Source organism: Meleagris gallopavo, chromosome 7 (genome assembly GCF_000146605.3).
Source record: "Meleagris gallopavo isolate NT-WF06-2002-E0010 breed Aviagen turkey brand Nicholas breeding stock chromosome 7, Turkey_5.1, whole genome shotgun sequence".
Taxonomy (NCBI): domain Eukaryota; kingdom Metazoa; phylum Chordata; class Aves; order Galliformes; family Phasianidae; genus Meleagris; species Meleagris gallopavo.
Genome location: NC_015017.2, coordinates 4,115,884 through 4,142,358, shown reverse-complemented (window position 1 = coordinate 4,142,358; position 26,475 = coordinate 4,115,884). Strand labels below are relative to the sequence as shown.

The window sequence follows — 26,475 nt, the reverse complement described above, 5'->3', positions numbered from 1 at the left end:
TCTGCAATGGCAAAATGAGGATACAGATACTTGCAGTTTTCCTGCAAGAGGTTTGTTTACCTGTACTTACTCTTTGGCTCTAACTGCATTAACTCATGGGATAGGGTAGTGAGGGGGAAAATAAAAACTGTCTAAATTACCAACATAATGCATCTTCCTGAGTTCAGAGAAGGGAGGAGAAACTTGAAAAACGCTGTGCCAGAGAAACGTGGAGGCATCATACATGCGCAAGCCCTGCTCAAGTAGAGGATATTAATGTTTCAACAAAGTAATTCATTACTAGTACCATGCACTCTCGAGACACTCTCAGTTCATAACTATTCCACATGAATATTCTAGTGAGGGTTTTATGGTTGCACCCATGTGGTTCTGTCACCTCTTTCCAGCAAAGTCAAAACCCTGAACAGAAGACTGTTTTGTGGGAGCCAAAAAGTCTCCTTTGAACAGTACCAAACTAGGGTCAGCTTTTGCACAAAAAAAGTAGTGCTGCCCCCCACTATCCCTGCAATCTCCCACATAGTAAGTGCAGAGAAACAAGCGCCTGCCAAAGAAACTTGAAGAAACTTCTGCCCTCACTTTGTTTTCTCTGTCTCTAAGGTGGGTAGGAGCCTATAAACCAACATCTTAATTTAAGTGTTCCCACAGAATACCAGCAACTTCCATAAACACACAGTGTTTAACATCCCAACAGCAGTGCCTGGAGATCAGCTGAAAAGAGTGGCAAAAAGAGACAGCATGACAACTGCAGAGCAAAACGGTGCAGTAATCATGTCTTATTAGCTACGTGAAATAGGTTAACAATTGACAAGATTGTAGAAGTATCATTGCTCTGGTTTAACAGTCTCCTCCATTATGTCTGAATGAAGATGGAAGACACATTACGGCTTAATAAAATAAAAGTAGCACACAGGTATTGGAAATTTTAGTGTCTCCAACAGAAACAGTGCATTGATTTATCCGATCCCTTGTTCCTTTACATCATACCACAAAGCCAAGCAGCGGGATGCAGTCCTATCTAATCTGGCTTGCTATATTAAGGTGTACCTACATTACAACCACATACCATTTTGAACCCCATGTCTACAGTAGTCATCAAAGACTCTATGAAGATGGCACTAAGGCTCTGAAGCAAAAAGATATTTTTTAAAATGATACATAAACAACCACAGAATTTTTACCACCACCAAACCGAAGACTGACAATATCTCTTGACTTCAAAATGTATATTAGTAGCCATCATGACAACTGCAGATATCAACTTTTATGACACTAAATATGCTGAAAGTGGCCCGAACAATATTTGCATGATAGTCCATAAGTAATCAGATCTCAAGGAGACATCCACCAACTCTCACTGATCTTGAAAGGAAATCATCATGTCTAACAGTGAATTGAAGAAAAACACTTATAAAGATCACCAAACAAACCTTTAGTCACTAAAAATATGCATTAGTTATTAGATCCAAATTTTCAGGAGCTACAACCTAAACATGTAATTAAGGTTAAAAAGGCCACAAAACAGGAAGGCTATGGCATATGAGAAGAAACGTTTTTCAAATTCTGAAGAAGTGAAAAAAGTTTTTTTTGAACTTCTAGCTGCCTCACTCATAGACCAACCATCCTTATATAAAAACCTTGACACACAGAAACATCACAGAGCTAAATGGATGCAGCTGTATTCCAAGCAGCTTCTCCTTGCCATGCCGACACAAAGCTAAGCCCCAAAGACAACAGCAGTTATGAGTTTCATTTGACACACTGGCAAACGATGAGCCAGTGGCTTCAGTGCTTTCTGGTATCATCGGTGCACGTCACTATCATGTCTCACTGTTGTTTCCAACCACGTACAGATTATTTCCTAAGCACTTGAGTTATTTTCTTTGTCACTCGCTTCATTTGGGTTATTTTCACTTAGGTTCATTAGGCTGAGTTTGCTTTTTATCTATTCTGCTAACACCTTCAACTGTGTAATCTTTCCAGTGTTCTTGCGTGTGCAGTATCTCAAATTTAATACTCAGCTGAATTTCATTAAAATGCTGTTTACCTTTCCTTTAGATAACTGTTAAGGTTGTTTAACACGGATCCCTGCAAGGTGTTACTGATCAGAGATACAGGTTTCAAGTCTTCACTTTTCTCCCATTCTGTTTTTGTTTTTTATTTCAATCTCTTTTTTCCCCCAGCATGTGCACCAAACCATCAGTTCAGCTTCACATACTGCAAGACACGCACAGAAGTCCTTATCTCTACTGGCATCAAGAATGTACCAATAATGTAAACAGATTACATTACCAGCCCACGACCACCTTTGTGAGTGCATCTATCCACTGCAGTCTATTTTCTGCTTAAAAATACTTTCATCAAAATTAACAGCAGCAATGTTAATGCTGTGACAAAAACACTGTCTTCAAAAAGAGATTTTGGTAAAGTCATCTTTAGAAGCACAGAGGCCCCATGTCTCTGCTAGGGCTCAGGAAGGCTAAGCTCGAGGATGGAGAGCAGTTCTATGTCATTCCTATCCAACCAGCAGAAGGATGGACAGCCAGAGGCTGACTCTAGCTCATGTTTCTTACAGCTCCACTACCAGCCCATCGCCAGGAAACTGCTGATGCAGCCATTATTTTCCTTTACATGCTGAAAATCTTCTCCAGAGGGTGTAAAAAATTCTCTACTAGGCATTTCTGAACTTTTATGCTCATCAAAATAGACTCTGTAGTGCAAGAAATATGGCTCTGAATCATAATCCAATCCCACATAATTAGCTATCCATCACCCCTCCCTCGGCTAAGAACAGAATACTCAATTAATGACCAGAAAAGGGAGGTAGGCAGAGAGAAAAAAAGCTCTACATGTAAAAATCCTGCCTTCTCAACTGGAAACTGTGTGTAATGGGCTAAAATATGAAAATAAGATTCTAGTGCTCCATTAGGAGAAATACATATTTTTCTTTTCAAATGCGTATAGAATTTACCCGCACCCACCCACCAAATTTGAAACAAGAAGTTCAAAGACAGTGTTCCAAGACTGACAAGGATGCTCAACAGGGTGGGTTGTATATTTATGCCAAAACATCAACACATTTGCAATTCCCACAGTGCTCCCACGGTAAGGTATTAAAGCCTGATTACTGACCTCAATGAGTACATGGCCTACTCGCTCTAGACTGAGTCTACTCTAGAGTCTACTTCTACTCTAAGACTGGAGAACAACGCGGAAGAGAAAGGAAGCAGTGCTGTGTCCATGGAGTAAAGCTGAGAAAACACCTGTTTCTTCATCTTTGGCACTAAACCACCTAATACAGCATATAAATAAACTGAGCTTTAAAACCAAGCCTTCCGTTCCTGCCTTGACGTTTCCCAGCCCTCTACCGCTTTAGGTTTTACCCATGTCACTCCAATTTTTTTCTTCAAGGCACTCTTTTTTGAGATGGACGATCCACACTTCGTGTTCCCCACCCTTTCCCTAAGAGGGGAATACAGTAAACTTACAATATGCATTTTCAAAGATCCGAGGGATTTTGTTAATCCTGGAATGATAATCTCAGCATTTAAACTACACAAAATAAACAGGCAGGGTGGGAAGCAAATTTGAGTATGCTTAATAGCTTTTCTCTGCTGTACAGCAATCCCCTGGCAGCCTCTACATCCACAACTTCCAGTGCCTGGTCCTCACAGAACAGTGCTCCCCAGGGCAGGAAGAATTCAGCTAGGATAATTCACATTAAAACATGCTCTGCTTTGTACAAGAAAGAGTCCCTTCTCCCTTTCTCCACCTAATCTGAGGGTGTTTAAACACTGAGCAATGTCACCTTTATGTTCAGATTAGCTTTTATCATACATAATCACAAATTGTAACTGACAACTGATCTCACAATGCCTACCAGTTCCACATTTAAATCTAGACACAAGCAAACCACATTCCATCATGCTGTCACCTCGCTTTACTTACAACTTCGATGGCAGGTTGCCTTAGCCATGACTTTTCAACATGCAACTTGAGTACTACATTGTAGGTCCCACCCTGCAGTTAAGCAAGTACCTTAGCACGTTACTGGGTGACTCAAACCTTGTGCTTGAAGCTTTTCACCATCTTCACCAAATGAGAGCAAAACAGATGTCCCACTGATCAAGCGGATCTGTTAAGAGCAACTCTGCTATTATGATGCATCAAAACTGAGCAGTGACTTAAATAATTTAGGAGAACAATGATGTTTCTCTTTATTTTCAGCATAAATTACTAAGAAATCTATTTTAACTCCCTGTTCATACAGCTGACTGAGAATAAATACTGAAATGCTACTAACTACAGCATTGATGCAGAGGCTTTCATGGGTTGCTCGCCCCATAACACTGAAAGTCCGTCTGATATCTGTTGTGCCCCTCATATTTTAAGACTGAGATTTTTCTCTCCTGCCGCAACGCAAGGAAGGAACAGTTGTTAAAAGCTTGCACGGTGACTTTGTTTTGAGGCTTGTGCTTTAAGTAAATGGATTAACGTCCCTTGTAAAATATTCCAAGTCAGGCCTCACGTAATGGGGATTGATTCATCTGTGACAGAAAGCCACTAAAATCCACTAGATAGGACTTGCAGGCAAAGCCAGTTCATCAAGCAAAAGAACAATCATCTTTATAAAGTTATCATATTTCCTGTTTTCTTCATAAAGATTAATATTTTGCTTGAAATAAAGAAAACCAGCCCTGTAATGATCACAGGTGCTGATGGACTGCTCTGAAACCAAAGCCATCAACATTAGCTCAAGGAGCCTCTCTCTGCATAAAGCATTCCTGTTAGAGGCAATAAAGTCCACCTGCAGCACACAGCTTTCTCTGCAACCAGCTGGAGTCAACAGGCTCTACAATTATTTCTGTGTAGATGAAATTATTAATTAGAACACATGCTTTTCTCAAACAAAGCCACAAAGTGTGTTCTGCTGCAAGACACTATACGCTGAGAGACCACTTTGTCTGGCAGCACTGATTTGTACTCATGAGCATCACACTGCAACAGTGTGAGGTTTGGGGAGTTGGAGAAGTAAAATGTAGTGTCCACATTAAATCAGTAGGCAACCAGAACTTGAACGGGGCTGGGTAACAGAGAGCATACCTCCTAGCATAAAACTGACCACTGACACTGACCACAGTCTGGACTCTTTCATCACTGTAACACTGTTTTGGTACCCACTATGTATTCCAAAACCCATCGGTAAAGCATTACCTGTATTGAGCCATTCAGCATACAAAATACTGAAACCCGAGCACAACTACATGAAATCTTGCCTGTAGGGCCGTAGAGAAGGCTTGCCTCCCTTTAAGGAGACACTGGATGAACTTCTCTCAGCCCCGTGCCTTTCATTTTTATTTCACAAATCACCTCTCTTTTCAATATGCCTCAGTCTCTGTGCAACTGTCTCTTTTGATCAGCCCTTGGAAAACCAGCCTTTCCTGAGAGTCCTTCAGCAGATTTAAGCAGCACAGCGCAGTTTCAGTCAGTGTCTAAGTGCTTGTGAACTCTTCCCTGTTCCAGTTTTGAATCAAATAGGACAGTGCCTGCTTGCGCAAGCTCCAGAATATTTCACAGCAATGAACTTTCAAGGACCGCACTGGGGACGAAGCCTGAAATTCTCAAGTCACAGGCTGCCTCTCTCCAAAATCTTTCTGACTCACACTTCTCAGCATGCACATTAGGACAGCCCCGATTCCTGTTTCTGCCCTGGCTCAGCACCTGAAGTCCTATGTGCAACCTGGCTGAGGTGAACAAGCTTCTTCTCATCAGTGAGCAGGCAGCCTAAGGTATTAATAAGTTCAGCATTGGACATTGGCAGAGATGGGGAAAAAAGCCATACAAAAATGGGACGTGATAAACTGATGAGAACAGAACTGTCACACCATGTTCCTGATCTTCAAATATCTTGTCATATCTAATCAGGCCTTCTGTGATAAACGCAGAGCTAACGTGGGTTTCAGCTGAGCTCTTTTTAACAAGGGGTGGCATTAAATCATCTTTGGGACCTATGTTTGAGATCAAAGTCAGAGCGAACGGAGGATTTGTAGTTTCCATTTTAACTGCATTTGGAAATCTGCCCCCATATAATATGCTTGTAAAGAGGATTAAGACTTTTGCCTTCAAAGTCTACGACATATTAACAGTTCATTCCACATTGGCATAAATGCTTTCTAATACTGGAGGAATAAATGCCTCCAAATAACAACAATGTGGTGGTTAAGTGGAACATGCATTTTCACTTCTCACCATGAGTTTCTAAATATGTATAATTCAACTTTGCAGAGCATAGGACGGAGTAAATATAGCCAAGGCTTGTAAGTACAAGCAAAATCCAAGTTGGTGAAGATTAGGGCGTAAGGAATTTGTTTCCGAGCATTTCTGGCAGGACAAGGAGAAATGATTTTTAAGTTGAAGGAGGGATGATTTAGGTTGGATAGGAGGGGAAAGTCCTTTTCTAAGAGAATGGTGAGGTGCTGGAACAGGCTGCCCAGAGAGGCTGTAGATGCCCGTCCCTGGAGGTGTTCAAGGCCAGGTTGGATGGGGCCCTGGGCAGCCTGTCTAGTACTAAATGGGGAGATTGTGGGCAGGGTTGGAACTTCACGGTCCTTGAGGTCCCCTCCAACCCGGGCCATACTGTGATTCTGATGCTGTATTGGGATTTATCACTATAATATTACAAGGGTACCATCACATCTGTTTAAATACCTTTAATTATATCAATTGTTAGAAAATGTCATTTGATTATGAGGATAAAAAAGAAGAAGAAAAATTGAGATCCTCTTTTTGATGCAAAGCTTATGCAGGACCACCATTCCCATACCCGGACATGCCCCTGAAGTGTATATATGAATCCTTCAACTTCTCTTAATTCCAGTCATTACACTATCAGCAGTGACCCTACAGGACACTCAAAAGAAAAAAATAAATAAAAATGAATTTAAAAATTCAGCTTTGAACATTACCCCCAGCTTCTTTTCTCAGCTCCGATGATTTTTTGCATGTCTCTATACATACAGCAACCTCCTAGCATCTTGATAGTCACAGATGTGACTTGATTAGAAGAACAGCTTGTGTCCATGACAAGGATATAGCTCAGCACAACCTAGTCCCTGCAACAGCTGCTTTATTACAATTATTTTGAAGTACAGTATGGCCCACATAAAGGCCAATGATGATGTAGTAAAACAGCTCTCTCTCTCTTGAATTTCAGAATGCTACAACATTCCAGAATTTATTGCAGGTACTGCCTTGTCCAAATATTTAAATACTTCTATTCCAATAGCTGTTAAATGCTCTGAATGGAGCACACCTAGCATCCAGGGTAAAAGTGCATACGAACAGACACCTACGTAGCAGCCCCTCTGGCAGACAGCAGACCCTGCTGACCTTCTGTGCATTTTACATCCCACAACTTCTGAGGTTTGTTTGGGCTCAGGATAGTGAAAGTTCAAACATACCCCCTAAGTCCCCCACCAAAATTGAGAGAAGGGAGAGGGACCGCCTCTCCTCACACTTGAAAAATGTATTTATTTGCAGTGTGATGAGAGGCATGCAAAACAGTTAATGAAACCAACTAGAGGGAATACACACACACATTGCTATAGCCTAGTAATTTCTCTATCCAAAATTTCCTTCGTAAGTGAAAAGAGCTCCTTCATTTTAGAAATCTGTTGATTAAAAGATGACTGATATGTCCCATAGCATGGAATTTGGTCATCTGGAGTCTGATCTGCTGGCTGATCCCAAAAGTCCAAACAGAGACAGTTTGCACAAACAGTAGTGGAACAGCACTGAACCTAACCTGCATCCAAGTCCTTTACATGCTGAGGTTAACATTGCCACAAGGAAGGGAAAAATTACCCGCAGGTGTTGGGACTGTGTTGAAGCTAGAAGATCATCTCTGCAATCTGTACTTTATCTATGATCCTTACTGAGATTGAAACTATGCATTTATCAGTCCATCTAATGGTTCATTTTTAATGTAATACTTGTTTTCTTTTTTTCCTGTGAGGGGCAGAAAAAGAGTTAATTTCTGAAATAATTCACATTTCTTTAAGGAAGACTGGGACACAACAAACAGCTCCAAATACACTATATGGATCAGCTACCATTACTATTAGAATGCTAAACCTTATTTCCATCACAGAATGACAGAATTATAGGAGCTGGAAGGGACCTCTAAAGATCAAGTCCAGCATGAGTTCTTTTCCATATCTTCCTCTCTCCTACTTTTTTCTCCTCCTCCACATCACTGGCCTCATTTCCTCTAGACAATTCTCAATCCTATCCCAACCTGCTACTATTCTTCTGCCCCATAATGTCCCTTTCTCAAGTTTCCTAAAACACAAGCTTCCTAGAGTCAACCCAAGAAGCACTCTATAATTAGATCCCTTACTGCACGCAGAGGATTCAACCTTCCTCTGTAGTTTAAGTCTCAATACATCAGTGACCAAAACCCAACACTTCCCAGTCATAGCTGACCCTGCTACCAGAAAGAAGCTTGCACTAGCAGAATTCCTTAGCACTCTTACAACTTTAGCTTTCCTGCAATTGGAGCCCAGAACACTGCCCAGAATTGTGTTCAAGAAGCATGGAGACCTACATGCCATTAATACTGCAGCAGGTTTACATTACAGAAGAGATGCAAAGTAAACTGAATAGAGAGAGTTGCATGGGAAGTAAGCTTGCTACTGGATCTTTCTTTCTCACTACAGTTTGAACACAGGTATTTGAAACTCTTCATCTAAGAAACCCAAAGATACAAGTAATTCATGTGACATTCTCCCACATCATCACTGTTATATCACTTTACTGCATGACAGGAAAAAAACTATAGTAAGATCAATGGATTTAGTCTGACAGCTTGATAAACTCTCATGAGTAACATTCCTGCCGGTCTCAGGTATTTGTGATAATGCTTTCGCATATGGTATCTGCTGTAACACTGCTTTCCACAGCAAGCACAGCTAGCTAGGACAAATGTTAGCTAGTTGCTGCTAAACTAGAGCTGGTTTCATTAGCTTAGCAATTTATGTTCTCAGGCTATACACAGCTAAAACTGGAGAACATCTTACCAAACCTCATGAGGTTCAACAAAGCTAAGCACAACATCTTGTACCCGAGTCATGACAACTACTACCATCAATACAAGCTGGGGGATGAAAGGATAGAACAGAGCCCTGCCCATAAGGACTTGAGGGTACTGGTGGATGGCAGCTAGATCTGAGCCAGCAATGTGCCCTTGCAGCCCAGGAAGCCAACCGTACCCTGGACTGCATCAATGGAAGCACTGCCAGCAGGGTGACAGAGGTGATCTTGCCCCTCTACTGGTGAGACTTCACCTGGAACACTGCATCCAGATGTGGACTCCTCAGTTCAGGAAAGATGAGGGGCTTTTGTTGGAGCGAGACCAAAGGAGGGCCACAAAAATGATACCAGGGATGGAACATTTCCCCTGCAAGGAGGGACCTAGAGCTGGGGCTGTGTAGCCTGGCGAAAAGACTCTGGGGAGACCTGAGAGCAGCCTGTCAGTGTCACAAGGGGGGCTATAAGAAAGAATGGGGTAGACTCTTTAGCAGGGTCTGTTGTGACAAAACAACGGGAAATGGTTTCAAGGTAAAAGAGGGGAAATTTAGACTGGATATAAGAAGGTTTGTTGTTTTTTTGTGCTTTTTTTGTTGCTTTTTTTTTTTTTTTAACCATAAGGGTTGTGAGGCATGGTAACAGGCTGCTCAGAGGAGTGGTAGATTTCTCATTCCTGAAGACATTCAGGGTCAGGCTGGACCACACTCAGAGCAACCCCATCTAGCTGCGGATGTCCCTGCTCACTGTAGTGGTTTTAGATTAGAAGGCCTTTTAGGGTCTCTTCCAACTCAAAAGATTCTATGAGATTCCAAACCATAATTTTCATTTATGCAAAAACAAATGAAGATAAACTGTATTACCATTACTACTTTTGACCTAGAGCTGGAAAAACTGTTCCAAATTCACTGTGAAACAGATCTTGTGTGAAAAGAAAAGGTAATATCATTTCCAGACTTGATATGCAAGCTCTTATCTACATTAAGTGCTCTACATTTAATCATTCAAAGAAATATTTAAGTGACTTTAAATAGGCAATGGGAAAGTGTGCATATGGGGAGAATGCCTGCAAGATTTTATAGATATTAGAAGTGAATAAATCTATTCCTAACTCTAATTTTGTCCCCTTTCTACAGTAGATTGCACCAAGACATTAACTTTGATCTGAAGAGACCTAATTAAGTAGACTTTAACTGTACGTATGCCTCTAAAAAAAACATACAGTGCCATCAAGGTACTATTCAAAGGAACTCCAACCAAGAGCTTTCCATTTACTGCAAGAACTGCAGCTCCTTTATCACCAGATGGGTCATGGTGATTAAGGCAGAACGCAGAGAATTAAGTCTTGGTTGGACTCTGAACTGAAACACATCTATCACGTAAACTATCTAAATATGAAAGAGTGACAAATCCTGCATTATGCAGGTAGACTGGAAGTAAGACTATGAGCTTTAGTTCTAATTTATCACATGTTAAATATTAATGAATTATTAGGAAACCATTCAGAGAGGTTTAAACAACTCTACATCTTGTGCATTTCTCAAGCTCTATAAATGTATTTTTAATAATAGATAATTAATTCATAACAACATTAAATCTAAATTAAATCTCATTTCAAGCCATAAAAGAAACCCACAAGAGAGTAGTGAGATATACACTGTTGCTCTATAATAAGGTCACTGTTTCATGACACCATTTTACCACTGCATCATATATAATTTGTGCAGCCAAACCAGTACTGACACACAACACAAGGCTTACGTGGGTTGATAAGAAAGGTGGTGACCTCTGCAATAGGGCTGTGTGTTAGTTTCCATTCTAACAAGCCATTTTCAATTTGAAATTTCCCAAAGACTCGCCTTTCAGTAGTGACCTGCTGTACCTTGTCTACCTGCTTACTTTCCCTGCTCCTAAGATGCAGTAACAATAATTTATCCAGTTTTTAGAACAAGGCGTTTTCTTATTGTAAATGTATTTCAAAATACTACTGTGAGCTACACAATACAACATCCAAAAGAAAAAAAGTAAATAGGCTTTATTGAGGAGCGTCCTCAAAGATGCTGTCAGGTTTAGTTAAATGCCTGAGAGAATCCCAAGGCTCGGTAACTACCATATTTAATGATGCCTATTTTCCATATTTCCATTAATCCTGCTGTTAAGGTAGGGCTGACTACACACATACAGCTCACCAAGCTGAACTATGTACTGAAGCCACAGAAGAGTAGGATTCAACAAATGCATGTCATGAAGCATAGGGATAAGAGGGACTATAAGTTTCATCGTGTTCCTGTATCCCGAACAGACCAAATATACATCATCATACGTTTCTGCAAGAAACCTGTTTGCTTTTTAAGACTCAGCACGGTGCTAAAGGTCTTCCAGAGCTCACCAGCTGAATACGGTGCAAGGGTTGGGATACACCATATTAAATAGTGAAGACTGCCAGTCCTATATCCACAAATCAGTAAGATAGGCCAGCTTGTATAGTTTCACTGTAGCATTTCTCTGACATGCACTGCTAGACAATAATAAATTACTTAAATCATCAAATAACAGCTCTGCTGCTGAGAAACATGGTCTGTGGGCAGCAACCATCTCAGCACATAACAAGAGCATTTCACTCATACCGTTTGTAAAATCAATTACAACAACCAACAAAACTTGCCTTATCCAATCCCGTGCACTCTCAACAGGATCCTTAAACTACTGGAGCTACAGAATGGATTTCAACAAGTGCATTATGACAGCTGCCTCTGGTTCCTTCACTCTCCCCCACACAAAGGGGGATTCACATGTATTCCTCCCAAAGCTCCAGGCAGTGAGATGTTGTTGTGACAGTAAGCATGCCCACAGCAAAGGTCTGTTTAAAAACACTTCATTAGCAGCAGTTCTCACACAAAACTAGAGGTTTCTCTGTCTATCACAAATGGATCACTTGTAAGCTCTATTCAACCCACAGAGACGGTACAAGAAACAGCAGTTTCCAAGCCTTACTCATACATGTGAAATTAAAAGGAATTACAAATGTTTCTTCATCCTAATACATCAACTTCATCCTGATACAGCATCAGAGAGTTCCATATTAGAAGTTTCTCAAGAGCAGCATCTTTTATCATTCAAGTTAAGTAATGCTTCTTAGTTTGTACCCATAGATCCTACTTCTCCTCTTACTTTATACAGCCATTCTCCTCTTCTTCCCCTCCAGAAGTGACTATAATTATTCTATAAAAATAGAGAGCATATGGAACGCTTTCCTCCAAGCAACGGAACAGAGCTCCATAAAAGCAATGAACATTAACGGTTTATTAGAGGTGGTTTCCCTTCCCCACCATCTAGTCAGAGTGGCTGTGAAATTCTACTCAAGTTGTACTGTGTGAGGGTACAAAGCAGCTGTGAAAGGATTTGCCTGCACTACAAAGGCTTTTTTGTTAATTAGCTCATGTACACACACAGTACATGAAAATGGCTTTTTTTTTCCCCATTTGGGAAGTGATGATTTGTTGAGAGAATGTCCTTTGATAGCACTAAGATTGTTATTTGAGTTAACATCTACACTCCATTGCATGAAGCCACTTGACAACAGTGCTCCGGACTACTTGTTTCTGTTAGTTATAAGGAAAAGGTGACATTTTCTTTAAGTATAACCAGAGACATCAGATCACTCAGACCAGTGACATTAAGGTGCTAGTTGTTCCCTATCATAACAGTTACACGCTTCCAATTACATCTTCAGATCTATAATCTCCCAAGACATCAGAAAACCACAGAATTCACTCCCTTTAACAATCTCTTCTTAGTTCTAAGTCCCATGAATAACAGGAAGAATAAATTATTTAAAATTCATACTTGAGGTCAGAAACTTTATCCACAGTCTAGCTTTAATAACTGAATTAACCAAGCGTGCCTGGAGTTGAGGCACGCAGAACATCCAGCCTTGCACAACCAACAAGTCATTTTCCTAATGGTTGATGGAATACTATTGTAACAATTTATCCATCTTCAATTAAGGCAATGGTTACCAGCTCCTTGAAGTAGACACACCTCTCTTTCAGTTCTTTATGCTGCACTCACGTATTTTTTTCCTGCACCCAGGTCCTCTAAGAACTATACTGTTCCACTCAAAGGAACTGCTGGCTGCAAGCAATAGAAGGCATGAAATGGAGCATGTGGGTAAGAAAAGGAAAAGCTAACTGCTTTGGGTATCCTGGGAAATCCTAGCCTCCACTTTTTCTCTCTCTGGTGATTTCTAGGAAAGGGTACCCCAAACTAACTTCCCATAGCAATAATCTCATACCTTCTTGGACAGACAGCAGCAGCAGCTACAGGTGGCAAAGCAGAACACTGGGCCCTTGCATCCTCTGCATTTCCTGTAATGAGATCCCTCAGGAAGGAGGCAGAAAGGGAAGCAGAGCAGCAGCAATGCTAGTTTCATGCCAGCCAAGGGCTCCAATTAGCATGGGAAAGGCAGCAAGGCCTGCCCCACTTCTCTGGAACCCTGTACCAGCCAAAGATCCTGCAGGGGTCAGCCAGCAAGCTGATTCAGGCAGCCACTTGCAGTAGGACAACATTGTGATGGGACCACTGCACACTGAGCACAGTATAAAGACAGAACGTATTGCAAGCATGAGAAAGGTGTTCTTTGCCACAGTGAATTGAGTGTTGCTACAATAGTCAGAACGTGTAACTAACAGCAGGCAAGAAGAGGCACTTGTTTCACCCATGACTTCCAGCCACTTGGACTGGTTCTCTTACAGTAATATTCACTCCTTCAAAGACTGCACTTTGGCTGTCAGTTAAGATTATGGTGAAAGACTTTGTGATGATAAACTTATATTGAAAATAAATGCAGGTTCTCATAGGAAAATGACAAGGATACAAAATCTAGCATGTCATCTAAAAGTAACCTAAAATAAATAAATAATCCATCATGCTGTCTAGAGAAAACAGCATAACAGTCTTCATCAGTGGAAATGAAGAAATAAAAGGGTTTCTTTCATCCTTTGGGCAGCACTCTAATGAAGTTCAGTTTTGGGGTTTTCAAACACAAGCATAGGGGACCAAATATATGCTCACAAGTCAATGGACCACGGCAGAACCAAACTGCAAAACTAAAGAAGAACTAAGAGGAAAAATGGGAGAAATTCAAGTCCATGCGACAAGGGTGAAACTAAAATAATTAATCATTGAAGTCTGCAGGTCTAGGGATACTCCATGACTTTTAAAAGGACAAGAAGGTTCCATCTAAAGCCTGTAATACATCCATTTTTTATTTACGCTCCTGTTTGCTCTCTTAATGAGAAGTATCACTTTTGCCAGTGCAGTTTTGCCCATTTTCAGCCCAAACAAAATGTACCACGTTCACAAACAAAATACAGAATTTCACCATTTCATCACATTTACAGTGCACTAACTATCCCTAAGACAAATTCAGTAAACTTGAAACAAACAGAAAAAATCCTCAAAGCAACATTTGAGGATCCTTCTCCCCTCGTACTTCTGAACCAAGGAAGAAATGCTTTGCCTGAGCAAAGTAAAGTATCTGCTTTAGCATCCACCAATCTGACCATTTGTTTTCCTACCTACATAGTAGATTCAGATGAACTAAGATGTACACAACATAAAACACGACATGAATATTGCCTGCTCACTTCTGGCTTAAGCCTGACATCTTGTGAGACAACACTTCCTGTTTAGTGTTGGGACCCCAAATTCAAAGTCCCAGGATCCAATCACTTACTGTGTCCAACAGCAGTCATTCTGTTGCTTCAGAGAGTATTTAGCAGTACTCTCAAAGACTTAACTGCTAATGGAACATTTCTGATACAAATATAAGCTTTGGAGTTGCACCACTTGAATTCAACTGTAAACAAGGTCTTAGCAACTTTGGGGCAAACAGAGGAAGATAGAGAAAGCAGACTGCAGCACTGAGAGTTCAACTGCTGCCAAAAAATGTCATCTTCTCAACACAAAGCCCCTAACATTCCTTCAAAAACTCATTAAAAACCCCATTGATGAAATACATGCTATTTTAAAATTGATTACCAGAGCAAGGAACATCAGCATGGTGTTCATTCTCTGTGGTCTGGTATGCCCTTTAAAATTAGGCAAACAATCATAATACAATCTTACTTCGCGCTTTGAGTCAAAATTGTAGTTATTTTAAACAGATTGCTGGTTTTCAGTAACTCAGTGAGTATTCCTGAAAATGAATCCCACATAGAAGTGCTTAATACAAGATATCTCAAAGCAGAAAAATTCCAAAGAATACTGAAATGTGAAAAATATTAAGTCTTCTTCCTCTGTCTAATCACTGGTCTAAGAACTTAAAACTGACACCCATTTAATTACACCGCTATACCACCTGATAGCATTTATACTGTTTTCCAAGCCTAAACACATGCTCCTGCAACAGCAAGAGAATAGGGATCTTCACATTAGGTACCTAACTTCAAAAACTTCTCTTCAAATGAATTAATAATGAAGCTGATAGAAAGGATACATTTCTTATCTAACTCTAGCTCATGACAGTAACCCCAGAGCCTGGAAGTCATACTAACCAGTTTGAATCTTAATCAACAGCAACAAAGGACTTACAAAGAAATGAACGTAGAGTATAATGGCAGTGCTTTGGAATTCCTTCTGCATTAACTTGTTTTGATCATCTTTACTAGAAAACAAAATTGCTGAAAGGCTACCATGTTTTGGATTTGTTTTCTTTGAACAGAAAATGAAAAAGATCAAAAAAGACTTATGAATTGAGGGAAAAGTTCAGTTTCACCAAACCATTTACTTTTTTCCCCCCATAGGAAAGTAAGGAAGAAAAAGCCTCAATTTTTCTTACACTCTGCCTTAAAAAAAAAAAACACATTAAATTGGAACAAAAATACATTTCAGTTTAACCAGGAGGTTTCCACCATGTTTACTTCCAGTAAAATTTCAATCAAGAAACAAATTTCTGCAGAAAATTTCATGAAATTAACTGGCTTTATAATGGTAAGTAAACTTCAGCGTTCAGAGGCATGCCTTGCTTAAGAACAAGTTATATTCTCCCCATACGCTGCATTTCTGGACAAACTGGATAGTATGACATTCCTGTGGTAAGTAGGGAAGACCCTCGTGTACAAAAATGGAGAAGTGGTGGATGTTACCTAGCATGTTGTGGTAAAGTGGACTGTCGTGTCCATGGATAGTAAATGCAGTCATGACTAGCTGGACCTCTACACCTGCAGGCAATTACAGAACAAAAGACGTCATTTGCCATTCACAAGGACATGCACACGCATGCGCCCTTGTCCACACGTGGAGGATGGAAGACACACAGGGAACGATCACTCAGCAAGTACCTATCCATCAGGCCAACGCAGTCCTCGATATGTGGACCTATGCACCTGCAGCAAATCCAAATTGAGAACAAGAAGAGAGAAAATGGTTATTTGCAGATCCAAGAAGCAGAAATCCCCTCTTTGTGACACACTTTCGATTATAATTCTAAAGAGAGACTCGAGTCACCACAAAATTATAGACTGTGACAAAAACAAGCCTGTGAAGAGAACAATAATAGCAACGTAACCAGCATTCCAAAGTTGGACCATTTGTGGCTCATACAGTATTTAAAGCAGGTTTCACCTGCATGTGTGGGAGGCCTGAGAACAGAGTCGCCTTTCCTAGATGTTTTTTTGAATAATCAAACTGGTGATTACTGCACAGAAGCTGTTCATTTGCAACACATGAGACCTCCAAGAGCACAATGCAGAACTCTCCCCCTCCCCACTTCCTGTAATTGATGCAATTGGCCCTTCTGTTTTAAGTGCCTAGCCAGGGCATATGTTTTGGAAGCTGACTGTACTCTTATCAAGGAAAATCAAGGATGAGATTCCCATTAAAAAAAACATCTGAGTAAAACGCTGTCTGCTGATTCAGGCACTTTGTCCTGCTATCTGTAGATGCTGCCAAAAGATTTCCACTGCAAATTCAGCAGGTGCTCACCAAAGGTGATGGAAATACAGGGAATCACTTTATGCAGCACCACTTATGCACAGCCATGGGGAAAGAGCCTCTGTATTTCCTTACCCTCACAAGGAACAGTAATCAAAGTAGCATGCTGAGTTGTCTGCATTCAAATAAAAAGTCACTTAACCCTTTTACAAAGGGTCAAGATTATCAGAGACAGACAGATGTAGGTGAACTTCCAGAGATTAAGACAACCTAACATGCCTCAGTGCTAAATGCCCAGTAAGTCCCTCCTTATCCACAGCAAGTAAGTAGCTCTCAATTTTTGAAAAAATTAAGCCACTTATTTCAAATCTTGAACAATATCTGCAGTGAACTTTCTCTCCTGTTTATCTGAAATTATATTTTACCAAACAGCTGCGATGTGGAAACAAAGATTTTCAATATTTCTTCAACAGTGTTTTGCTTCAATAGATGCAAAGACAACAGCAGATTCATTACATACCCAATCGGACAGATCGTGCATGAAGTGAAAAGGGTTGATTTAAATGCAGTTCAAGAATCAGACAGAACTATTGACAGGTATTTCTTCCTGGGCTTCACAAGTCTGAGTTTTATCTGATCTTCTGCCAAATCCAACATTCTTCTTTTCAAGGTATTCTCAGCAGTTTGCTGAAGACCAGTGCAGTAATGAAGGCAGTCCAAAAAAATTGTTCAGATTTTTCATCTTCTAGCATGTCTTCTAGCTAAGTTCATTTTTCATCTTCTAGCTAAGTTCAGACTCTTGCTATAGATAAGGGTCCTCTTGAAACGGGAGTTCTGAGAGCCTATTACTAGTTCAGGTAACTGGCAGATAGGAAGAGCCTATTGTCTTGCAGTCATTCCATAACTGCACATTTGCTCTCTAGAAGTCTGAGAGAATAAGAAGAGATAATCCAGGAAGAGATGTTTGGACTTACCCCACTTCAAGTTCAAGTAGTACTGCCTTTTGTTTAAAAATCAACCAATTTCAGAGGGTTTCCCAGCCTCAAACAGAAAACTGTCTAGGTACATTTTAAACTGTTCAACATGACTATGAGTACTTGCATACTCTTTGGTTGTCCTGATTGACATGCAATAAATACTGCGTGAGCAACAGCAATAGACACTACTATTAACAAGTTGATTTTCACCATTAAGTCATCAATTATTTTTTCTCTGGAAATAATTTCTTTCCTTTCAGGCTTTTTTTGACACATAAGTACAAGCATGACACAATCATACATAGCAGTGGTACTTAATTCACCCCCAGGCTTCATTCCCCTGCTTGGAGTCTGGAGAAAGAACTTCTATGTTCTCTCTGAAAGAGGAACTGGGTAATATCAATACAATCATACATATCAATTTATTAACAACATTCAGTCATTACAATACAGCTTACACAGAAAACTATACGTAGAGCTCTTCACCTTATCTTTAAAAATAAAGGTTTTCTGAAAGAAAATTAGTTTGAACAGTTTTGAAAATTGAAATAAAGATCTTTTTTTCCTGAAATAAACCATTTCCCCTCCAACTTTCACAAATATTGTATCAATTTTCCTTGAGACCAAAAAGTGAGGCCTTAACTTCTCACAGATTTCAAGCAGCAAAGCCATTTTCAGTCAGATGAATTCTCCAAGAACTTTGTTGCTGAAAACAAAACTGATGAGATAGCATAAACAGATTAACCCTGGACAAAAGAAAACATTTGTTACAGCAAATACCCAATCACTTGACTGTTACTCTGGATAAAGCCAAATGAATCAAAACCAAGGATTTATGCAGTTAACAGGGAGTGTGCGTTGATACTGATGGCAAGAAAGTTGAACTGGAGCTCGGAGAAATCTTTCCATCAGCAAAGTAGTGTTGGTCTCCAATTATTTAGCATTTGTTGCAACTGAATTTCCACTATGATGCCAACTGGAATTCAAAACGCCTTTAGAGGCAAGGTAGTCCTTGTGCCTTCAAATTTGTTCTGTCACGAGTTGTCAGCTTCGAGGGATAATGAAGTTTTGGATAATGAAGAACAATACATTTCCTTCAAAAATAAAAGCAGTAAGAAAAAGCCTGTGATGAGAAGAGGCGTCCTCTTTGTGCCTTTCTTAGGTAGGAAGCAGACTGCCAGATGCTGTTATATAATTACTATTTCATTTCTGCTAAAGCATTTCATTTTAGCTAGGTTGGCAAGAAAAAGTGCCAAATGTTTTCTGACTCCCTTGAATTAAATGGGATAGCTGTCCCACGTGTCTCAGACCTGCTTCAAATTGGCCTCAAGTAGCTGATATTTACCATGAGGATGCAAAGTGAAAAGCACAGTTGCTGCATCCAAGCAAGTCATTCTTGATGTTTCTCTTGGTGAACATAAGATCATTAACAGGACTGGAGAATAACACACCTATCTACAGGAGCAGTCATTATATTTGAATAAAGGAAGAGAATGGCACTATCAAATCTCACAGTCAAGTGAGCAATCATCTGCAGGCACCGGGATAAAATTATGGCAGAACGCTCACAGAAAACACAAATGTGGAGCCACTATCTTCCCCCCTGTGACAAGAATGGCTGGAGAAGATAAAAAATGACATTAAGAGAACTAAAAGCATATTTTAGCAAGGATCCTGATTCACAAAGCAGTACTGAAGGAACTGAGTAATACCATAATAGGAGCAGTGCTCTGCAGCAGCTCAAGACTCTTCACAAGTACCTAAGTTCTACCTTTATGGCACTAGTTTTATTCCAGCAATTGATCTGACAGCAGAGCCAGATGAAGTAGAGTGTTGAGTTTTTAGTATCACTCAGTTGTGAGTCAAATATCAATATGTGCTCTCTCCAGAAGTGATCTCATTAGGAATGCTGACTGATGGGAACTTCAGTATTAATTTTGGAAGGAAGGTTATGAAACTAGAGAATTAAGTATTAAAGGAGGAGAGAATGAAAGAGACCGATTCCCTTCTTAGTGGAAATATTCAGCCCCAAGACTGTTGGCAAGATAGAAAACTCATAAACCCCAAACATCTGGGACACTCATTAACAGATTTACATAACATCATTATAGGAAGCCTTCAGAAACACTAGAAAATAACATCTATTTTTATCTAGATTGGGGTTTGTGCACGTTGTTTTCATGAGAGGCGATAAAATGCCTAAGAATAGACGTTAATCTTACAACAACAGGATGAGGATTTCTGTGAGGAATAGTATTTAACTCATGGCAAAGGTATAGCTCCTCATAAGAGAGACATCTCTGTGGGAGAAGTCACTGGCTCTATAACAGTGGTACTTCATCAGTTCCCTGGGGATTGGCACACTATACTTGATGAGACATGCTTTCACTTTTAACCTGAGCAGAAAGAAAAGGGAGAAAGTTCAAGGGATAAATTATACAGTAAATGAGCATAAAGGAATCCCATGTCAGCAAGGGTTGCCAACAAATGCTGGCGAGTAGTTACAGCTGCTTAATGCCCTTCCTATTTGTTTATGAACTAGAATGTCAGATTGCCATCAGGAGGTGTACAAACCTCCTACCCAGGGAGACAGTACCAACCAACTATCTGGAAAACACTGATGCAGCTGAAGAAGTGATGAGGAATGGAAAATTATTTGTTCCTTTCCTAGTTTTGGAAAAATACAGTTGTTTAATGAAGATTAGTAATATTTCAATTTTCCCAAAATAGAAGACTGTCCAGAAAGAAAGGTCACATCTCACTCTTCTGAGAGGTCAGAGTAGCTACAAGGTGCCTCTTTATTACTGTCTTTCGACAATAGGTCTACCATCCACAGCTGGGTTTGTCAGACTCCATCAAACTAGCACATCGACCATTCTCCTAAAGCCAGAAACAGAGCTCCTGTTTCTGGAGCTCATCTTAGCATACTGTCTTCTTACTTTTCTGATTGCAAAATTGAGGGTCTGAAGGAAAGACCAATCTGTAACAGATCCCGGCTGCGTCTGAGATCTTACCTTCATTTCCTCAATAGCTCTATTATAATTAGATTTGCAAAAGCAGCAAAAGGTCTCATTTTGAATGGCAACAGCTGTTGACATCAAGATTACATTGAATAATTCACCGGTTTAATTTTAGCTGCTTAACAGAAAAGGCCTCTTGTGAAAGATTATTTCACTGGCTGAAGTTTTCTCATTCTCCCTCGGCTGTCTTTTCCTTTCTGTGTATCCTGGACAGCACTAATCTCATCAAAAAGAACTTTCTAATCCACGTGGCCAAAGCAAGACAAGAGCTGTGTATTTGATTACTGTTATTTTGTTGCACATACTTAATTTTGGCTCGGATGCGCAGTCTATGTATTTTCACACATAACAAGTGATTGATTGGGAATAATACTTGGACAGGACTTGAGAAATGGATCCTCAAATTCCGACTCCTGCAGAATATGGCTCCCGGTGAACCCTTTGCATTAGTTCCTCTGTGTCTCATAGAAGAGCTACGGGGTTAATTCAGCAGTACTAAGGAGTAAAGATGACAATTCCATCAATAAGTAAAATAAAGTCATTGTAGGGCCTAGACAAACAAATGTATGATTATATATGCATTTGTTACAAACCAGTGCTAGCTAGCAGGAAGGCTGTGAAAAGACCTTTGGTGTGGTCTTATAAAGAGTGTAATATTTTTTTTCTGATAAGCTGCTGCATGTTTATGACAGAAACTTGAATGTCGTGAGAAACTGAAAATAAAGTTGCATTACACTGCTGCACACACTTAATTTTCAGGAGCAGAACAAGTACTTCGCCAAGCCAAAACTGCACCTAGATTGTAATGGGTAACAAAACTTAACTAGAATGGTTCACATCACAGAACTCACCCTTGGGTGCAATTTGGATGGCACGGATGGCACTCACGATCCTCATCGGCATATTTGAAAATGAAACTGTTGGCCCCCTGTAAACCATCAGGACATTTCTCCACACAGTTCGGACCATCCTTAAAATGGAAACACTTTGTGCAGTGGTCAGGCCCCTGGAGAACAAGTAAGAAACACAATACATTCAGGTTACTCCATATTTCCCTTCTGCACTGGAATTGCAGGTCCTAGCATGACAGCACACACAGCATAACTGTAGTGGTGTTTCTTTCCCAGCAAATCACCCACATGGTTCCAGCCATTGTTGAGGAGCAGCACATGTATATCTTGGTTGTTCTGACCACAAACTTAGCTTATAGAACATAAGATTAATTCCTAGTTTCTAAATAGGTTTCTCCACATTACCAGCATGCTTAACGCAACAGACTTCATGTCTCTTTTAAGTCTATATAAAATGCAAACAAACAAAAAAGAGGTAGAGTGATTCACTATCTCCACAATCCACATTATTTCCCATACTGCCTTCTCCCTGGGGCATCTGGTTATCCTTCAGCGTTTCTGTGACAAGATCTTCTTGATACACACACAGTTTTTTAACAGTCCAGACTATCACCTAAGGCTCCTGAACAATGTAAGCAAAATTAAGCCAGCAGAGCCAACCAAATACTGTGTTCCGCTTGGACACTGGTCTACAACTTTATATCCATGAATCCTCCTTCAAGTCCAAATTTCTCTCATGGGCTGAAATTTGCAGTGTTAGCTTCCTGCTTTGTGACAGCATTGCAGAAAGCAGAGTGGTACAGCAAAAACAATTATGAGAATGATGAGCAGCGTAATGAGTTTTCTTTACAGTCATTAGGTTACATCAGAGAACCAAGGACACAAGCCACAGGTTAAGTTTTCTTAGTAACAAAGAACCTGAAATACCACTCCTTGCATCCAAGATACTTTTAATCTTGGCAATATACAAACAATCGAAACGGGAAACAATTTTTATCCAACAAAAGGACAATAATCTTTGAAACAAAACTCACTGCTCATATAAGATAATACTGGCATTATAAAGATGACAGTTACAGTTAGCATTCATTTTTTAGGATGTGTGTAAAGAATGCTGCACCAGAACAGGCCAGCCTACACAGAAAAGACAACATTGCTCGAACTTTCTGAAAAACTGAGACAAATGCCCACAATTGAAAGAAACAAACAGAAACCACAGCAAACGGGACAGAACTGAACTTAATGAATAAAAGCAGCTAGAGAAGAGAATGTTCAAACTGCAACTGAATACTACCTCACACTTAAAGACTTTGGACCTAACATTTAAGGCATTAAGACAACTGAGGAAAGAAAAGGACTCCCTTTTTAAACCATCTTCTAAAGCAGTCTAATCCACCCCAGTTCATTCCTAGAATCTGCCTAATACATGCAGAGCACTGCTCCTACACGTAAAGTACATTTTCTGCTTATGTTGATTTTCAACAGCTACTTTACATTTTCTAAACAGAAAGTACCTGTGCCTTAGCACACTTAAACAGCCAGCTAGCCCACAAAGTACTCAGTATTGCTCTTACCGGCCCATAGCATGTGATCATGTTGTCTTCCATCTTCTCACATTGGGGATCACACTCCACACAAACAGAACCATTTGCAAACTCTCGAAATTCCCTAGGAAAATATTTCGCAAGCAGGTTAGGAAAAAGCAAAAGTGAATTGAAGCTGAGCAAAAATGGCTGCCTCTTCACCAGGTGGTCATCACCTCAGACTCATTAAGCCAGTGGACCACACCAGCTGAGATGACTTCGTTTAATGAGATTAGGTTGCTTTACAACAGCTGAAAATTGAGCCCAATCAGCAAAGTCACTCAAAAAAAAAAAAATACTTTGAAAGGGGATGAGCCCATGGAAAGAGCAATTAACATTCTCTAATCAATACAGTTCAGAACATTCTAGCTGAAGTGCTGGTTATGCCATCCAAATAGAGCCTCTTTGCAATCTTACTGAGACAGGTATCATGGCAGAACCAGCCATCAAGTGCTGCAGGGTTTGTGGTCAGATGTGTTCTGATGCATACAAAACCAGTTTTCTAACACTGTTCTCCAACCTTTTTTAAGCATATGAAACTGTTTTCTGTTAGTGTTCTTTTCACATGCATTGTCCAGACAGAAGTGTTTAAGTATTTTAATGCATTTATAGGACTTCCAATCCTCTCTCCATAACAGTTCCATGAGTTAACATACAAGGCAAGAAAAGAAAGAAATCATGCAGTGATTTGATTTTCAATTAGCACCTTGAAAAGAAAAATGTAATTAAAATAATTGTCTTATTTTTATTATGAAATAAATTATTGGGACTTTACTATACTGTTTTGGAGGATGTTGAATTCCACCTGCTTTCCTCCAAAGCCTAATTATTAATTCCTCCTACTACAAGTAACATGAGGAGCTTTACTCTATTTTATCATTATCAGGCACTCTTGAACAGCTTTATCTGTTCAGTGTTTAGGCTGACCTTTACCTACCCTTTAGGAAAAAACATGCACAACAGGTTTTATTATTTCTATTTCCACGTACACATACATAATGTAAAAATCATAGGTAAACCTTTCCACACAAGTTCAGATTCTGAAACGACTAAAAGTTATCCAGTAATATATTTCACCCAAAGGCAGTAGTATTGACAATGGAACTGATACCACCTGATGTAAAGACAAGGTAACTTACACATTAAATCCTGAATTATCTCATCAGCAGCACTAGGAAGAAGTACAACAGAAATATCTTACCCGTCATACAGGTTACAAGATTCTATGCAGGTCCTCCCCCTGATGAAGCGCTTGCAGGAGAGACACTGGTCTGGTCCTGGCCCCCAGCAGCCATCACTTGAGCATAACTCGTTACACACCATTCCATCAGCAGCTACAGAGAGAGAGGACACTGCCATTAAATTACGTAATCCTCTGAATTCCAATTTCACCTAGTATTCAAAAAACAAGATACCCTCTAAAAATACAAAATAACAAGGCCCAACTCTTCCTTGCTCACAGTATAAGCCGCACACAGAGATAATCCGGCAAAATTCCACTCAGAACCTAATTATACAAGTTTGTGAGGAGTAAAAGGCCTCAAACCTCACTAGCCTTGAAGATGGTACAAAATTTCAGTCTCTGAAAAGAGAACACATCCCCTGCAGCCCAAGCGTCCCCCAGGCAGACCCTGCCTGATGAACAGGATTCTCAAATCCACCCAGGAACAGAATTAGTATTATTTACCACAGAACCCTCACAACAAAGAAGTCAACCTCAGCATTACTAAAACTAATTCTACCTCAAGAACCAACAGTAGGATAACAAATTTCATTTTTGAAATAAACTTCTCTACAGCTGTTTTGCTTTTGAAAAAGAGAAATTGTTCAGAGGTACTAAGCAAAGCACTTGCAGGTAGGCCAAGAGCCCTATGACAAAAAAGAGCTGAACTCACCCAAAAGGTAAAGGAGCTCTGTGGCCATGCAGCACTCCCCCTCAGGAAGCCCCAGCTCCAAGAGATGCTCTCCCTTCCATGGCTGGCCCTTATATGAGCTCAGGGTGTTTTCCCCCCTGGGTCTGCCCCTTCTGGCCAGCTGGGGAGCACAGGTGAAAACACTTTGCCTGTGCCTCCTTCACCTTCACTAGGTGCTCCATCACCACTTCAAGCCCTGACCTAACAGTTCCCTGCAGCAGCTGTTAGAGATGGTTGTAGAAAGGATTCTACTGTACGCAGTATATTGCAGAAAAATGGCCATAACTTTGGTAATAGGAAGTCATGCCTCAAAACCAGAAAACTTGCTCTCTGTGGCAGTCATATAGACAAAGAAGATCTGTTTAATACAGACTGGTAAGTGTGATCTGATGCAGATAGGAAAAAGGAAAAATATAAAAAACAACCAAACCCAAAAACTTATTTTCCAAACAGAACAATGCTGGATGAAATGTTCTTCTCTGAGCTGACTATTAAAGCTCAACAAAGAGTTCAGGATTAACCTCAACAAAGAACTAAGAATTAGCATCAACAGTTCTATGAAACATCAGTTCAATATGCCACGCTCAGAAAAGCATACCAAATGTTCAGATTTTTTTCTAGAAAAGAACAGAGAAAAACCAGAAATAATTATCTTACCACCACAGAAACTCTCTCTGCACTCACAGTTTGAGTACTACACCTATTTCTGGTTTGTTCCTTTCAGAAGGGATAAAGAGAGAAAAAGAGTGCTGCAGACTCAACTACAATGGAGGAACAAACAGTCCTAGACACAGGTGAGGAAGGGTACAACAAAATTCTATGATAATGTGAACAACAAGAACAAAAGCACAGAGCAACTTTCACAGCTTCTTCCAAGTCCCTTGAGAGCATTCAAAGAGATGGGAACCCAAGAGGCTTCAAAACAGCTTTTTCTTCCTTCCTTCAAAGTGTAGATCAAGCTGCAGAATTCCCTGGCATGGGGAGATGGCTTTAAACTGGAAGAGATTTAGAAATTAGGAAGAAATTCTTTACTGTGGGGATGGTGAGATACTGGAACAGGCTGCCCAGCGAGGTTGTGGATGCCCCCTGCCTGGAAGCATTGACAGCCAGGCTGG

At 40.1% G+C, this 26,475-nt stretch overlaps 1 protein-coding gene across 4 annotated transcripts in view; it reads right to left on the bottom strand.

The window, feature by feature from the left end:
- The window catches only part of ERBB4 (erb-b2 receptor tyrosine kinase 4), a 322,379-nt gene that overhangs the window by 108,109 nt on the left and 187,795 nt on the right, over positions 1 to 26,475 (bottom strand). For 3 of the 4 annotated variants that reach the window (XM_031554101.1, XM_031554102.1, XM_031554104.1), the window contains exons 12-15: positions 24,649 to 24,781; positions 23,439 to 23,532; positions 21,865 to 22,019; positions 16,230 to 16,304 (exon numbers count right to left, since the gene is read on the bottom strand). In XM_031554101.1, the coding sequence (XP_031409961.1) occupies positions 16,230 to 16,304; positions 21,865 to 22,019; positions 23,439 to 23,532; positions 24,649 to 24,781 (457 nt within the window). The remainder of the gene's footprint in view (positions 1 to 16,229; positions 16,305 to 21,864; positions 22,020 to 23,438; positions 23,533 to 24,648; positions 24,782 to 26,475) is intronic. The other variant, XM_031554103.1, reaches the window with a different exon arrangement.